The sequence below is a fragment of the Polistes fuscatus genome, unplaced genomic scaffold (genome assembly GCF_010416935.1).
Source record: "Polistes fuscatus isolate 324 unplaced genomic scaffold, CU_Pfus_HIC Scaffold5, whole genome shotgun sequence".
Lineage (NCBI taxonomy): Eukaryota > Metazoa > Arthropoda > Insecta > Hymenoptera > Vespidae > Polistes > Polistes fuscatus.
The window spans coordinates 7787877-7805813 of NW_025113129.1; the positions used below are offsets into that span (position 1 = coordinate 7787877).

Sequence of the window (17937 nt, forward strand, 5' to 3'; positions counted from 1 at the left end):
AAAAAATTTTGAATTCGATTTTAAAGAAATATGAGTATAATTTAAATAATTTAAAAAAAAACTTTTCACACACACACATACAACGACGATTCGTTAACTTTATAGATACATTTATTTTTTCACCAATAGCAATAACATCGTATTACAGTAGGAAACCAATACAGATAACTAATTATCTGACGCTTATACTTACGATTATTGTTAAAAACGGTGAGATGATTTTTCCTCGTTCTAAACTCCTAATCTTATTACCCCGAATCATTATGGATTACGTACTTAGATATATGTATATGAAAAGAAGAAAAAAAAAGTAAATCAATATTAAAACAAAAAGAAAATGAGAAAGGAAGAAAAAGAAAATTTCGATCGAGTTGGTATTACCGTGATAACACACTTATTTTTCTTATTCTCTCTAAGTGTTATGGATGTAATCTAGTTTTATAATAGAAAAGAAGTTAATAAAAATGATGATTTTTGTCTTAGACATATTTTCTCGGTTAATTTGAAGTGAAACCGTTCTCCTTCTTATTTTTTATCTCCATTTGTTTACACGTTATCGGTTAAGAACGTTTGCTGTTTACACGTTTACGTGAAGAAGTAGAAGAACATGACAATGATGATGATGACGATGACGTTGATGATGATGATGATGAAGTAGTAGTAGTAATAACATTTCTATGTGCCGTTGACCTTGGCGCGTAATCGAGAAGCTTTTCGTTCCCTGAGGGGGAAAGAAACCCGCTCGAGACAGTTTCCAGGTTCTGCTTGGTTACTCGATACCGTTTACCGGAGGATCGGAAGTCATCGACGTGTGGTTGCTGTGGTTCTGTTGAAGATCTTGTACTCGGTTCGACTTTGACGTCGTATTTGTCACTATTGTTCCTGTAGCTGTTGTCGTTGTTGGATTTTCTATTCCTGTCCTTGTTCCTGTTCCCGTTGTTTTTTTTGATACCGTCGTTGTTGCAGTCGTTGCATCCTTCATGCTTGGAGGATAAGCAAGTAGTGCCGCTAGCAGTTCCTGAAGAAATATCGCTCGGGAATAAGTGAGCCGGTGTTTTTTTTCCAAAATTAATACGCCCTGATAGTTTTTAATGAAAAAAGGAGAGATTTCTAATAATCGTTTCTGTTCATGTAATTAATATATTCAAGATATTTCATTTAAAACTACAAAAACTCTGAAGAGTTTTGCTGTTTTTGATAATATCAAGGAACAGAAATTATTTGTTTTTACAATGCGATCAAAAATGTTAAAAGAAAATCATCATCGTCACGGCACATTTTTTCCTTTTATTTAAAAAAAATTTTTTTTAATTTTATATCTTCATTCTTTCAGATTTTACGAGTTGAGATGGGAAAGATTGTAACAAGGTATTACTGTCCGATTATTTATTTCAATGAAAAAATAAAAGAAGATATAGCGTTAACAAAGATGCAATATTATCTATCTATGTATATATATATTAATTGTAATAATCGTAATTATAATAAATTTCGTCAGAAAAACATAAAAAATGAAAATTAAAAACAATTATCGTTGAAAGAACCGTGCCGATAATTATATTCCTTTCTTTACACATTAAGTGCATCCTCGTTTAGTATCTTCGGTCTCGACAGAGTGATCAAGGATGACAAAAGAAAGAAAAGGAAGGTAAAAATGATAAAAAGTAGTAATGTTAGATCATTTGAAAGATTCGTTCGAACAACGACGGACTGTTCTCGAGCAAAGACGACGTCGAGGAGCCCGTCGTCGCCCTCGTCTTCGTCGCCGACGTCGCATTGAGTACTTACGCACCAGCAACCTATTCGTGTTTGTTCCGAGCTTCCGTACCACCGAACGAAGCATCATGGACATCTGTTGCGTCTGCGTCGTCTCTTCTGTCCCGATAATCGATACCGCCTACGCACCAAAAATCCTTTGCCAATTCTCTATCTCATTTTGTAACATTATTATTTATCGAGAGAATATCTTTTTATTTTATTTTTTTTTTCGACTATTTTGTATTTTTCTTTTATCTTATAAATGACCGAATCGATAGAAGATTTTATGTATATAATATATAATGTTCAAATTATATGTGATATATGCATTGCAATCCGTTAGGGTGGTTTCGGATCGATCTGAGTTTCTTCTTTTCTTTTGAGAAAAGAAGTACTCCATTATTATTGATTTACGAATCGGTATTATTATCCGTATTATTTCTTTCTTTCTCGTCGAAATTCGATTCTAAACTATAACTGTAAAATATCGCATAAGTGATGTAATTTTTTATATGAACTATACTATAATCGATGAAATATAAAACATAAAAGGAAAGAGAGGTCAGATCGATATTAAACCACTTTTTTGATCGGCCAATTTTCAATCTAGAATTCGATGATTCGACCTTCAATGTGGCATCCGTTAACGTCAGTAAACGTCGGGAAATCCTGATGAGGAGTTTGCCAATTCGTCGTGGCGTTCTTGCAGCTAAGGATGCTGCACCATTCACGAGATGAACTATGCGTCTTGCTGATTCTCTTGTTAATAAGACGAATAATTGTTCCAAAGTTGTAGGACGTGCTTGATTCTCGGGTTCGGGTAGGCTCAATGTGGCCCATAATTCTTTAGCTTTGTGCAACGCTAATTTAGGGTCCCTTGCGATCTGACAAAGAAAAATCAATTATTTAGATTTTAATTAAAAAGTGATTTATATCATTTTACAAAGAGATTAGTACTTACCAATTCAATTACGTAAAGAAACACGTGAATGCATTCGGTACCTTGTTCTTTGAGAGCTCGTGCCTCAGCCAACGTACGACGTGTTAATCTTCTTTGTAATTTTCTTGAAAATCTTGCACCGTGTTGAATAGTACGAGTCGTTTTGCTAACAGCTTGCTTTGTATCAACCTCTATTATAAATATATGTATATATATATATATATATATATATATATTTATTATTTAAATAAGTAAGGTCCGTTTTATTACATTATTTCTATGCTTATAACAGCATTTATTTATAAATCAAATGAATGTAATGAAAATTTGCTCAAGAAGAATTAGAAATATATTGAAACAAATTGATAAAGAGTTTAAATAATACATTTACGATAAAAAGAAATAATACCATCAACTGTCTTATCAGCTGGATCATCAGGTAAATAATGATCAACGTATTGATCTGCCATAGTTAGAGCACTGTCCAATGTGTCGACTGCAACACTGGCAGCGTGACTCCCAATTTGCTTCATAGTACCAGCACGCAGCAGAACTGGCCTTAAAATTTTATTTGCTACGTATTCTCGAGTGTACCAGTACATCTATAAGTTCAATAAGAAATGGAACAAATTATTCCATTAAATAAGCATTGCCATTTAAAGAGAAACGAATTTTAGAAAAAAATCAATAATTAATTACATGTTGCGGAGGAATATGTACTGCTGGTACTCTCTGCTCAACTATATCGATTCCTTTACATAGCAATTGATCGATTGTAGTGATTGGTCCATTGAAAGTAAAGATCGCTGGTTTAGCCGAAGCAGCTGCCAGTGAAAGTGATGTTTCAGCTGCGTCGAGACTCCAATTCATCAAAACATTCGCATTCTAAATACAATTTATTTTTCATATTTTTACTCTGTTACGATTAAGGAAATTTCTTAAAATTAAGATTATTAAAAACAAATAAGAAGAAGAGAAGTCGAGTAATGATTATAAAAGTGAGTCGAAATTAGAAAAAGGTTAAACAAAAATGATTAATTATCTATAAAAAGAAAAGAAGAAACAACTTTCGTAATGGATAATCGCTCGAAATTTTTCGAAAATGAAGTTATTACCAATCGAAGGAGGAAAGATAAGCCGATGATACCTTTATCCTTTTGTAAACATGTCCAGCGATGTATATGCTACTTTCGACGATTGGCAGATTCGATAGTTTTGTTATCGATTCAAACTGCAATAGATCCGAATTAATCTGTATTTTGTTGCTTGGCGCCATTGTTGGCCGTCGCTAAAAGAAAATAAAAATGAACAAAAATATATTTTTGCAAAATAATAAGATCGCACGTTCCTCTGCCTTATATGGGATAATCTATTTATTTATACATGTGTACGTGGATACATATCATGAAATTTGAACAACGTTGTATTAAAAGGAATTGGATTTTGGGAGAGAAAGAAAGAAAGAAAAACGAAAGAAAACAAACAGAAACGACGAGATACTACATCGCAGGACGAAGAGCAATGACATTTCTCTTTCCTGTCTTATCAATTAGTAACATCGTTGTTATTGAGGTTCACGACGATCTTAAAAGTCAAACGAAACGAAAGATCAGTTCTATGAGAAGAATCCTATTTATAATATCATTTTATTTATGTTTTTAACATTTTTATTTAATTACTGTAAGATAGGAAAAAAGAGAGAGAGAGAAAAGACTTTGTCTTATGATAATTTATAAGTCATGATCAAGAGACCCGAATGTCTTATCGGATTTATCCAAGATCATCGAAATCATTTTAACCTTTTGTAGAATGCGGCAATGATGATTTTCCGTTTTAACGAAAACTTTCGCATAATAATATTAAATCTATATATTACATATCTATTTTATCAAACATATATTTATTAATTATCTTTTTTTTTTCAAAAACTTACATGATCACGAATTAGATGTAAGAATATCTTGTTTCATTCGTTCGATTGGTTTCTTCTCTTTGGATATTTTCTGCAGATAAGAAAAAAGGAGAGAAAGAAAGAAGATACATTGAAAGAATCGTTCATCAAAATGAGCGCCGTTTTAATTAACGATTAAAAGTTAGCGTCATTTCGCCGGATACACAAGCACGAGAAAATAATAATAACATGAAGCAGATAACATGGGAAAGTAAGAACGAATGAGAAAGCAATTAAGAATAAGACGGGCAAGATAATTTAAAGGAAAATAAGAGAATGAGAAGAGAAAGAAAGAACGAGAGTGGGCTGACTGAACGAAGCACGCATATGTCATGTATTTATCTATGTATATAAATAGATAAATATCGTGTTCGAACATCTCCTGAGTTTGAACGTACGCTATTATTATTTTTCAACAACGAGCCGCTCAATAATTCTTATTAGTGCCAAATTATCTTTTCTTTTGTTTCTAATTATTTGACTTTAGATCTACCTTTAGAAAAATAATCATGATAAATAAAAATGATCGCGTTTTAAAAGTTAGCTAATCTTTTTTAAAACGAGATAAAAATTTTAAATATCTTTCATTTAATATATATTGTACATAGGAAAATATTGTACATAGATACTTGTTATTTGCTATCATCTTTAACGATCAATCGTTATTAATATTTAATAATATTTATAAATTCATTTATCTAATTTTGTTTATCTTACTTCTATCATATCACTTATGTATAAACATTTTCTCTTCGTACACTCATGTGTACGATCACGATTATACATATGGAACGATAAATCCTCCTTCTCTTCCTAAAGAGTATCGAAAAATTCTAATGATTTGTACGTACCTTGAAGTTTTCGTCGACGATACAAACTTAGGCGATCACGCGTCGCCAGTTTGGATTTGACAACACGATTGACACAGAATGGTGGTAAGTCCCGTGTTTCGTCTGAGAACGCGTCGCTAACTGCACATCGAGAACTGTGAAACGTTATCTCTTAAGTTTGACCTATGATACATTGCCGATTATATGCTGTCCGCAGAATGGCTACAGTTATGGCGCATTGAGAAAAAATTTTTTTTTCCTTTTTTTTTCATCTTTTTTCTCTTTCCTCTTTTTTTTCTTTCCACACCCATCATTTTTGTTGCATTTCGTCTGTTGATGAAGATAAAATCGCTTAAGAGCCAATGATGTCTAGTGCTACGAAAAATTGACTATTTTTGAGAATTTTTTGTGGGAATATGGTAAGTGCAAGACAACATTCGTTTACAGGCCTTTATTATACACATTTTCAACAACATTCACAAATTTTTCCATTGCAAGTTGTTACAAAATGGCAGCGTCACAGCTTAGTGTACAATAGTGCAACACTGTCGAATAGATTTCTTCTCAAATTTTTGATTTAGAAAATAAATCTATATATTTCTCAGTTCTACAATAGATTATCTTTCGATGAATGTAAGATATTTAAAAAAATATTGTTTGTTGTAAAAATGGTGCACGATAGAATTGATAGTTATCGATGTAAAATTTTGGATAACATTATTCTGAGAAAAAAGATCATTAGACAAAAAATGTTTCAATAAGTAATGTAATTATATGGGTCCTGTATACATTTTAAGTCGATTGGTCATAAGCTGCTGTCATGACACTCCGGCAATTTAGGAAAAATGTAATTTTGATATATAAGCGTTTAAAGTTTCACATAAAATTATTTCATGAAATTTTTGTTTTACCTCTAGTCTGCGATGGCTGGACCATACAATTAGCTTTCGATATTTGTATATTTCTCCTTTTCTTCTTATCCGGTTGATTTTTATGACAGCCGAGCAGTTTTTGTGTTTTCAGTGAGTGATCGCTCCGAATAGTCGATAGATACATCGCGCATCACTTTGCACACAGTAATTGCAGCAATTTCAACTGATCGCTGTACCCAGTATCTGCATGTTCTTCGTAATACTAATTAATCCATCATTATAGATATAAACCTCTATGCAGTTATTAAGGAGATCGTTTTTGTTCAATTCCTTCGTAAATCGGTTTTATTACATTGAAAATATCCTGTGAGAGAGCTGCTTTTGCGAATATTCGTGCAAGGTATTAATGAGTTTCGCTTTTTGCTACGAACACCACGAATTTTAACCAGGAGAACATTTCTCTTGCTACGGTTTATCATAAGTCGGTAGCTTATGGTTTAATGTCATTCATTTTTTTTCAATAGAATCATGATTACGACAAATGGCTGGCTAGTCCGTAGTAGATCGAAAGTTCATCTACAACTACAAGCTTCCCGATTAATTTTCCCTTTTCTCCGAGGCCTTTAATATTTTTTGTTCACATACCACTAGTGCTCGAAAGTATTTGGCCACCATTGCATATCCTTGTAAATATCATTTCTATGAAACTTTTTCCATCAGATTTCAGGTTTCTAAAGAACATTTTAGGCTAAAACAAAATTTTTGATTTTTTGAAAATTCTATAGAATGGTATTAACCTTTAATTGAACTCCTGGACTATTTCAATTGAAAAAAAGAAGTGAAGTATAATAGAATAAAAATAAAAATTAAAATAAAATTATATTATCATGTAAATAATAAATTCTTCGCGTATTTTTGTTTAGATTATATGAAGAAGAAAAAAAGAAAAAATTAGGTTGTAGATTACATGTTAGACTTCGATACATCGATCTATGGAACCGAGTTAACGTTCGAAGTCATCTTAACTAATTAGGAATTTTCTTAATGAACTGAAACGTCTAGTTTTGATTATTCTTCCTTCTCCTATCATTATCATTCTCCTCGAAGAGTTTTCTTTTTCTCTCTAACTCAGGAAAAAAAACTATGATCGAAAAAATCGAAATTATCTCTGACAGACAATCGCAATTATGTTTAAAGTTCAAATCATGTAAAAGTTTTCGCGTTTGGGTTTTAAACGGGAAGCGATTAAATTTTTCACTCATGCACTCGCATGAACACAGTAAATGTGTAAATGGTAGATCGATGCGTATATGTGTATGTTTATCTATGCATGTATAAGTTTGTAAACGATATACTCACACTTATTCATTTTAAGGCGATTTTTCAGGTCTCTACATTTCCATGAGATCCGATTGTCTCCTATCGAGGTCTTGCATGTGCTGTGCAACAAAAAAAGAAGAAAAAAAGAGAGAGAGAGAGAGAGAGAGATATATATATATATGCACCAATGGCTTCTCTTCTTTCTCCTTGTCTTTATTCTTATTCGTTTCTTTTTCTCATCTTCATACCGAGTTTGTGTCTGCACTGCGAAAAAATTCATTTTTCGGAAAATATTTTTCTCTTTCTTTCTTTCTTTCATACATTTTTTCTGTTTTCTATTTTTTTCTCTCCTTTTTACTGATACCACCTAGTACCAGGTATACGTAACATCGATGATCATTTGAAAATTAATATTTTATTTTTCCAAAATAAGTCATAACGCGACTTGGTTTATTTGTTCTATTGATGTTCGTCGTTTAGTGTTGTAAAATATTTTAATATATAATTATATAATAGATATAAATAAATAGGTATAAATTAATCTAATTATTACATAATTAGTGTTAATCTTAATACAATTATTTAGATTAGATAAATATATTTACAATGATATTCGTTAATATTAATCAGCGACACGCTTATATGCATTTCATTTTAGTTAAATTATTAAACATTATAATTGTTTAAAAGAATATTATAAAATTGAATATATGATACACATTTTATGAAGAATAAATCAGGCTCGAATACATTTTTCTATTCACGTTAATATAAGCATAAAGTTTCCTACCAAAAAAGATATGCGAATGATAATGTTAATAAATTTGTTGATTATTGATATCAACGGTTAATTCCAATCATCGATATTAATAAGCTTTCATTAAACACACACACATTGAGCACAAATAAAAAAGAGAAAAAACAAGATAATTATTTTTTCTACGTGTAATGCGTCTTAGGTTTGTGTAAAATTTTAAAATGAATTTTAATCGAGAATACAGGCGTAATTAAGAATTATGTATTTCTTGATCATTTACGATGATTTCAAAATATTGAGAGTAATATAATATACAGTGAGTCACACAGAAATATCCGTAACCACCTCTATTGTAAATTTAAAATAATTGATATTTGCTTATAATGCAAAGCTTTAAAATTTTTCTACCCAAAAATCTATTGTAGGATTATTAAACTTTCAAATTGATATAAATTTTATTGTAGGGAATATTTTATTGCTAGAGATATATAGTTTTACTTAAATAATCAAAAATTGATCTCACAGGAGTATCAGCATCTGCGTAAGATATAATAAAAATGCAATGATTATTTTTTTAAGTAGCAGTTGATTATTTAAGTTTAATTATTGTTTTTTAAGTTTTAATAATTTTTTGCATAAGAATTTGAGATATTATGTTATAAGAAAATATTGATTGTTTTAAATTGACGGTAGGGGTACGAATCCTCCTGGTACTCACTGTACACGATGATTAATTCTTTTAATATCGATACCTATCAATCACAGCTGATATTAGAACTCTTCATCGAAGTGCAACGGAAACAGCAAGCATCTTGCAACACGCATGACAAACGTGTTAAAGAAAAGGAAGATATATATTATTAGATATTACTATCCATGTCAATTCATTTTAATCTATGCTTATATACATGTATATACACATATATATACGCATGAGTATATTGACAAGATAATAATCGTATATGTTTCAAAGTATGTATAAAGAAACAAACATATGTATATAAATATGTACATAAAGTAATGTTAACGCGTTTGACATTCCTGTTGAAAACGTTTTTGCGTCTTAGATATGACAATTAGATAGAATATAGATCAACACGTTTTATCGTATGTATGTCATCTTCTGTTTAGTCGTTGAAAAAAAGAAAAAAAGACAAAAAGAATTATTTTTTTTTAGAATATTTCATTTGCAAATAATGTTTGAATGACGATCTATTAAAAATTCTTATTGAATTCTATCACAATTTTCCTTCATTGAAAAGTAAGCTTCTAATGTTCTTACTGGATGAATACCGGCAATCTTTCGTTTGACATTGCTAGTTAGTCTTTGTTAGTTAGATACAGTGATAAATCTCTAGATAGAAATGTTCTCTATTAATCCGACCTTTCCTTCAGGTTAGAATCGTGAAGATACTTTGGTATCCTTGAAAATTTTCTGATTTTGTCGATTTTTTTTTGTTTTCTTTTTTTTTTTTACATAACTTGACATTTAAGAACAATGATCGATGATGATTAAAATCGGTTATCACTTTCGTAGATATTTTTTATTTAAATATCAATTCCCATCTTAATTTGTTTCCATATCCATAAATGATCTAGTTGATAGATCACACGATCTTTTAACTCTGCGTATGTTTAACTTTATCGACGTTAATAAATGATCGTCTATATTATCTAAAAATAAATCACGAATGAGGTTGCGTGGATTGTAAGACGTAAAAAAGGAAGACGATGACTGAACGATATTTCTTCGTGTCATTCATTCAATTTTGCTTATAAACGCTTGTCACTTTCGTTGATGCTTCGTATGATTGAAACAACTGATCGAATCATCGATCTACTATCTCTTATTCATTGATCTCTAATTAATTAATAAAGAATAATTTAGTCTAGCATATATTTATATATATATATATATATATATATATATACATATATTAAGTGACTCAAATTATAATGCAACCCGTTTTACATGAGCACGCGAATATCATCAACGACGATAACAACGACCACGACGATACTGAAGTAGTAATAAAATAAAATTGTTATTAAAATTATGCCACAATTATTTGTTTCGTTATCAAGAAATATGTTTTGAAATGCAGTAAACATAATTATGTAACACGGATAAAACGAATGTAACAAATGAAGTATAAAACTGTAAACATAAAAAATATATTATCGCGCATTCCATTTTTTTTATAGGATTTAAGAAACTATTTAGGACATAAATGTCAACCAATTGTTCTTTAGTGCTCGTAAGTATTTGGAAAGATTAATTTTCGTGTCAGAAAAGTATATTTTGTTTATGTTCAGTTAAAAGTCATTAATTAATATTTATGCTAATCTGAGTTATATTGCTCGTCAAAGAAAGTTTTAATGGGAAAAATAATATTTAGGAAAATTATACTTTTTAATAAATGTGTATTAACTAAACAATAGTATTGTTTTGATTACGTGCTTAAATATAACAGTTTATGATATAACGATTTGTAGATGTTAAGTACAGTTTTATTATTTAAAAAATATAAGAATGTATGTGTCTTTATAATAATATATAAGAGACTCTGAACTTTAACGATCGAGTTGCTGAAGAAGTCCCGATGAAGGGACGAAACGTTCAATAAGATCGAAATTACGTTGTAAATTCTTACCCTGTCCCTGCGACACATTTATTAATAATTTTATTTTTTGGCGTGATAAACAACTTATTGATTATACTTTTTGTTAATACTTTCACATTTAATTATTGATCTTTTGTTCAAGCACGCTATGATTCGTTGATTATTAAGACACATCATGTTTTACATGGGTTATGCAGGACGTGTCTCGTGCAACGTCTTCTAATATTAACTTCAATCAGTGGCAATAAGGAGGAAATAACTTAACACGTGCACGAGCTATTATTTATCGTTTCGTTTGCTCACGTGATTATGAGAATAGGCATATAAAGGTATCTTGATCTTGAACGAGCCAACGTATTCTTTCGTAGGCGTCGTTCGGGTCCAAGTGAACGTTCGCCTGCGTTTATTGGAATATCGTTCGTTTCTAAAGTTAATTATTCGAAATATTTTTAATAGACGTGTGTATTAGTTACTCTATCAAGTTATTTCGTGATTATTATTGGTTTCTTTTTTGTAATTCCAATATTTTCCAAAATTAAAATAACAAATTTTCAAGATAGAAATGCGTAAACTAGAAAATCAAAGAATTTTAAAGGACGAAGAATGTTTCGAAGTCATAAGAAAGAAACTTCATCGAGATTGCATGGAGGATTTCTCTTTGATCGATTACGAATTAGTGCCTATAGACGGTGTCAATGGTTACATGGGTCAATATTTTAAACTCAAGGCTACGGTCGCACGACCGATGACGCCGTTGGAAACAAAAGATTTGAATTTCTTCACGAAAATACCACCGCCTATCAGTAGTCCTCAATATGAGTTCATTCAACAATATGGTACTTTCAAAAAAGAGGTTGAAATTTATACCAGAGTTTTTCCTGAAGTTTTGGATGGGACCGAACAAAGGTATATACCAGAGTGTTTCTTGGGTTTGGAGGATGACGTTATTGTGTTGGAAGATATGGCAAATAGAGGATTCGTCATGACAGATAAGTTTGAAACATTTGATTTTGAACATTGCCAGGTGTTGATGAAAACACTTGCCAGGTTCCATGCTAAATCGTTTATCTTCGAGGAACAATATAAAAGAAATCTTCACGACGAATTCTCTCATTGCATGCAAGAAACACTTTGGTCTCTCAAAGACGGTAGAAGCAAGGCCATGTTCGATGCAGCTGTTAAGGGTACGGTTTCTATGATTGGGATTTTACCAAATCTTAATGATAATCAGAAAGAAGCATTTAAAGGAAAAATCATCGATTTATCCGCAAGTCACATGGATAAATTATCACCTTCGTCTAAGCACAAGAACGTTTTGTGTCATGGTGATTTGTGGGCGAATAATATTTTATTTAAATATGACAAAGATAAGAAACCGATCGAGTGTTGTCTGATAGATTTTCAATTAGCCAGGTGAGATTAATAAATAATTTTCTTTCAGATTTTCATTTTAGCAAATGTCTTGTAATATTATTTTAAATCTTCAGGTACAACCCACCAGCACATGATATTTTATGCTTTTTCCAATTCACGACTAGTCGAGAATTACGAGACAAACATGGCCAGACCTTGTTGAAAATTTATTATGATTCAATGACAGAGGCCTTGAAAGAAGCAGACTTAAACATATCAACGATCTTTCCCTGGTCCGAATTTATATCGTCCATCGAAGATTTACGTACTATGTGTATTATTCATGGTGTTTTGAATACTCCGATCATGCTTTTGGATCCTGGCGCGGCAAGCAAGTACTTCAGCGAGGAGCCTGAACTTCTCGAAAGCGTTCTTTACGTCGATAGGACTCCTCTTATTTGCGGACAATTCGAGAATGTTCCGAGATATCGAGCTAGGATGCTCGAGGGTTTGCTCGAGTTACATGATCATTTGATCAAGTAAATTTTTTCTTTTTTTACCAAAAATTCGACCTATAGTATTTCCCCTTAGTTTAATATCGAATTTCTCTTCGAAATGATCCGTATAATTGCAATATTTTTAATATTGTTAAAAATACAAATTTTACAAATAATAATTTAAGTTTTCAAAGTCGGATATGTCAATTCGATTAATTGAATAAAAGTATTCGTAATGTTAGCTGTAAATAAATTACAAAAGAAACTAGTACCTTATTTTATTTTGAAATTTCTTCATTAATATATTATACCTACCTTGAAATAGAATTATGAACGAATCTCGATATAAATATCTTCTATTCTGCAAAGAAATATTTTTAAATAAGGAAGGATCATATATTCGAATAATATGTAAAATAAAAATGATATTAAAATTCGATGATGGTATAGTACGTTAAAAAATAATAACAATCTTATCGATCGTGTGAACGGTATTACCCTAATCGGGACACGCTCGAAATAGGGCATCCGTTCTATTTTATTACAAACTCTGATGTGAATATCGCACACCGAAACGTGAGGCATAATGGGACTCTTGTAATTTCATACGTTTTATGTATATAATTATTTATATCGTCAATTATAATGAATATATAGTTATGTACAATATTGAATCTCATTCTTTAACAATAACATCAACAACATGATTAAACAACGTTCCTCATTGGTACACAAATTGTAAATGTACAGATAAAAAAGCATTAGATGAGGTTCAATGAGGCATCGAAGGTGGGCGTACACACTCGGCGCGCCTGAATCCCTTCTTCCCTTCGTACACAAACGTAATCCTTTTATATATATATTTATATACATACATATGTATGTGCATACATTTACACATACACATATACATACACATGTCGAAATCTTTTCGATCCTATGTCCATAAAGATTTTCCAATTTTATTTACCTCTTCGTCTTCCTCTTTATTTTTTTTTTTTCATCTTCGCCGTCGTCTTCATCTTCATCTTCATCTTCATCTTCTTTATCCTTTCTCTCATTTTTTTTCTTTTTGTTAAATTTTTAATTTTTATTTATTTTTTTGTTACGTAAGCCTTTGTCACACACAAGGGTGATCCCTTTATCTAAATCACTTTGAAAACGTTACTACCCGTGCGTTATTTCGTGGCACGGAAGAATCAGAGTGCGTCGATAATAAAGTACACACGTATATATATAACTTCACGATTAGAAATTATTATGTTTAATCATCCACGAGGACTTTTATCGTCGTAAGTTAATTAATTTATTAATTACGCAGGCCATCGAAATCCCCTTCGAATGTTCTTCATGCAAACACCGAGCAATGTTTGAAATATTATTCTCTTTTTATTTCTCTTTCTTTCTTTTATTTTCTTTTCTTGTTTTATATCATAACACAATTTCTTTCCATGCCATAATCAAACGCAAAGGTGTCGTTCAACGTGGCGAAGGTAAAGGGATTAACGCGAGAATACAATCGCACGTATACATACACACGTCATGCGCACGCACATTATATACGTATATATACACACATTATTTATATTTTTATATTCTATATATATACATATATATATGTATATATACTTATATTTATTATTTATACGCATATGCTTATCAATATTTATACTTCGTTTATACACGTACACGTTCCACATGCACGCAACAAAATATACGCCGCGTGTAACTCAAGGCGAATTAGATTACACGGTATGTATCGATCGAGTCGGTGCATGATTTAATTATTAAGAAGAGTGCACGACGCTTTTATTTCCTCGCGAGGAACCAGCCAGGGCCGACGCTTAGCCGCTCTTCTTGAAAAATTGTACCTCGATCTTCCATCATTGTCGACATTTCCATCTTATTATTATTATTTTTTAATTTTCTAATCAAATTGTCGAGAATCTCTTTCCACTTTTGACAAAAAACGAAAAAGAAAGAAAACAATTGTCGCAGACATTATATTTAAGTATTAAAAATAAACGGTTCTAAAAAAGTCATTGAATTGAATTTATTTAGAAACATAAAAATGAATTTTCATTCGTAGAAATAAAACGCCGACGTTAACGAGATCGAGAACAAATATGCTGGTGGAACTTTATCACGATTATCGAAAAATCCTTCTTTCTCTCTCCGCTTTGTGCGTACGCATCCTGGGTTTGAAAAAGGAACTCGACGAAAGCATAAAAAAGTTGTTTTGTTAATCGAAAGCGAACGAACATCGAACTGTGTCTCGATTTAATAAAAAATCGATCACGAACGAAGCTATTCTTATTAGCTCCGTCGCGACAGGACGCAAATCGTCGACCATTCGTCGTCTACACGAGACTCTACGCAAGGCTCCAACGAGTTTCTTGGTTTGTTTTTTTTATTTTTTCGTTTTTTTTCTTCTTCTTCTTCTTATTTTGTTGTATGTTTGTTTGTTTCTCTTTGTCAGTTTGTAATATTTTTTTCTTATTTTCTTGCTTCAAATACCTTTTTATCGAATCTATATTTCGTACTATTTCGTTTATTATTATTATCCTTCTTTTTTTCTTATTCAATATTCTTATCTTTCTTCTCTTATCATCTCTTTTTCTTATTCTTTATCTTTTCCTTCGAGTCTCTTAATCTCGAACAATGTCACGACACACACGAAAGACCACCTACCAATATTTTTATACGTGACACGAATTAGTATGTCTGATTATTCACGTATTGCGCGACGGGACGAGAATCGAAGTTTAGTTTTCGTTAAATAAGATTTGCGTTTCACGAGATACTTTACTTTTTTTCATTCTATTATTTCTTCTTTTTCTCCTCTTTTTTTTTTTGGAAAAAGAGAGACTTTTTCAAACATTCAAATGTATTACATTTAAATTTTATATTTTCTTCAATTAATTAACTAATTTATTATACTATTTAAAGTAGCAATACAATAATGAGTTTCTTACAAAAGTAAGAACAAGATACAGGAAGCAAGATATTTAAAGTGACTTTTCATTCTTTATTCTTTAGTTAGTAACGTTAATTTAATACAAAGAAACAATTCAGTCTCCCTTTTATAAAGTCGATTCATAAATAAGTCAAGAGTTTATTATAATGGATTGACATTTATTTATGAATAAACCATATTTTTTAATAAGAATGTCTAATTTGCAATGGACTCAATCATAAATAAGTACTATTTTATCGTAATCAATTTCACATTTATACCAACGCTTATATATTTATGAATCAACTCAAGGTATACATATTTTTATAAACAACGAGGCACTTCCTTTCGCACTCGTCCGTTTCGCTTTTCACATTTTTCTCATTGAAAATCATAATATATGACAACGTTCCCATTTTCCCAAAATCCCGTAATCATCATCACCATCATCGTCGTTCAAGAATAACGAAATCTTAATTTACAGAACAACGAAAAAGAAGGACCCACGATGTTTCTTTTCTTCCGTTTTTATCATTTTTATTTCGTCCCGTCGCGCATTTAAAAGATCTTTCCCGATAAATTAAAAGAGGATCCTTCGAGAAGAAAGAGACAGACAGAAAAGCAGACAGACGGACAGACAAACAGACAGACAGACAGACAGACAGTCAGACAGACAGACAAACGTACGTATGTACAGATTGACAGACAGAGATGACACACACAATTTTTTGCAAAAATTTCTAACTCGATCATTTGTGTCTTCTTATTTTCACTTTAACGTGCCAGGTGCCCATCGATCCTATACACATTTCTTATGTATGTATATGTATGTACATCCTATTACTTCTCCTTTTTTTTTGTTTTCATCATTATCATAATCATCAATCGTCATCGTCATTATCGTTATCAATCGCAATCATAATCATTAACGGTTAAACTTCACAAGCTCCGAGAGACGTAAACTCTTTTTTTATAGCTTCGAAATCGAGCTGTACACACAGAAACGTTTATGTACAACGAATTTAAAATACGAACTGCAATGGCAGTGAACAGTGCAGGTGAATAGGTACTCCAAACAGCAAGTTAATTAGCGGCACAGCGCAACAGCAGCAGCGGCAGCAGCGGCAGCGGCGGCGGCGGCGGCGGCGGTAGCGGCGGCGATTACGGTTTTTTTTATTATTTTTTTATTATTTTTTTTTGTTTTTTATATATACGGTTCATTCCTCCTTTCTTTATTTATCTCTGCATTTATTATTTTTTCTTTTTATTCGTAATCACATTATTACAAACACACACACGAGACACGACGGACACGTCTATATCGATATCTACCTCGTTCAGCAGTTTGTTGTCTCTTCTTCAGCTTTCATCTTTTTTTGTTGTTTTGTTGTTTATTACATACTCCGTTTCTTTTTTTTTCTTCATCATTCTCTGGTAATTCTTCGTCCTTTATTTCTACGACTCGTATAAGTTTTTTGTTTTTTTTTTATTTTTTTTTTTAGTTAATATTTTTGCTTTATTCTGTTTTTTTTCTTGTTTTCTTTTTAATTTAATTTTTTGTTAAAAGTAATTTTTTTTCTTTTTTATCGCTCTCTGTGTGCTAGGCTAATTAACGCGCACGTTCTATTTGTTGTTTCTTAGATGGCAAGAAAATCGAGGATATAAGTAGATGAATAATAATAATGATAATAATTTTTAAAAAAAAGGCAAAATAATAAGGAAGAATTTTCACTAGCTGGTGAATGAAAATAAACAATTTATCTTATATTCTTCTCTTCTTCTTCATATTTCGATTTTCATTAGCTTCTACCCTCGTTTTTCAAGCCACGTGGACCTACTCACGCACACACATACATGTATACATAACGGACACGAAAAAGAAATACGATTAGTCGCTTTAGTCGTTATTCGGCTTCGCGACAGAGACAGACGTGCCGAATCTGTTTTTACTTCTTCGTCTATGTGTGTGTATGTTTACGTGCATCTTACACGTATCATATACGCACTATCGGGGATCGAAAGAATGTATTAATGAGTGGAAGAACGAACGAACTTACAAATGAATGCATGAATGAAAAA

General features: G+C 31.4%; 2 protein-coding genes across 5 annotated transcripts; one reads left to right on the forward strand and one right to left on the reverse strand.

Moving 5' to 3' along the window:
- Positions 1-93: 93 nt before the first annotated feature.
- On the reverse strand, positions 94-6903 carry LOC122522301 (lipid storage droplets surface-binding protein 1-like). 4 transcript variants are annotated; one of them, XM_043643239.1, is made up of 9 exons: positions 6391-6903; positions 5501-5634; positions 3846-3986; positions 3398-3583; positions 3108-3300; positions 2720-2889; positions 2385-2642; positions 1789-1897; positions 94-1018 (listed from the first exon to the last, which is right to left on the reverse strand). In XM_043643239.1, the coding sequence occupies exons 3-9, from the start codon at positions 3972-3974 to the stop codon at positions 561-563; spliced, it is 1503 nt and encodes a 500-aa protein (XP_043499174.1). In that variant the 5' UTR covers positions 3975-3986; positions 5501-5634; positions 6391-6903; the 3' UTR covers positions 94-560. The 4 variants fall into 4 exon arrangements, with proteins under 4 accessions (XP_043499174.1, XP_043499173.1, XP_043499172.1 ...); XM_043643238.1 differs by lacking the exon at positions 6391-6903 and adding an exon at positions 4632-4701 and having other exon boundaries at positions 5501-5653; XM_043643237.1 differs by lacking the exon at positions 6391-6903 and having other exon boundaries at positions 5501-5652.
- Positions 6904-11391: 4488 nt separating this feature from the next.
- LOC122522303 lies at positions 11392-13170 on the forward strand. The gene is made up of 2 exons (XM_043643244.1): positions 11392-12465; positions 12540-13170. Exons 1-2 carry the CDS (start codon positions 11615-11617, stop codon positions 12946-12948), a joined length of 1260 nt encoding a protein of 419 aa, XP_043499179.1. The 5' UTR covers positions 11392-11614; the 3' UTR covers positions 12949-13170.
- The last annotated feature ends 4767 nt before the right edge of the window (positions 13171-17937 follow it).

Coding starts and splice junctions, on each gene's coding strand:
- LOC122522301 (XM_043643239.1), bottom strand. CDS start 3,974: ATGGCGCCAAGCAACAAAATACAGATTAATTCGGATCTATTGCAGTTT. Junction 2,890..3,107: donor AGCTGATAAGACAGTTGATG/GTATTATTTCTT, acceptor TATTTATAATAG/AGGTTGATACAAAGCAAGCT. Junction 1,019..1,788: donor CACGAATAGGTTGCTGGTGC/GTAAGTACTCAA, acceptor ATATTTCTTCAG/GAACTGCTAGCGGCACTACT.
- LOC122522303 (XM_043643244.1), top strand. CDS start 11,615: ATGCGTAAACTAGAAAATCAAAGAATTTTAAAGGACGAAGAATGTTTC. Junction 12,466..12,539: donor ATAGATTTTCAATTAGCCAG/GTGAGATTAATA, acceptor TTAAATCTTCAG/GTACAACCCACCAGCACATG.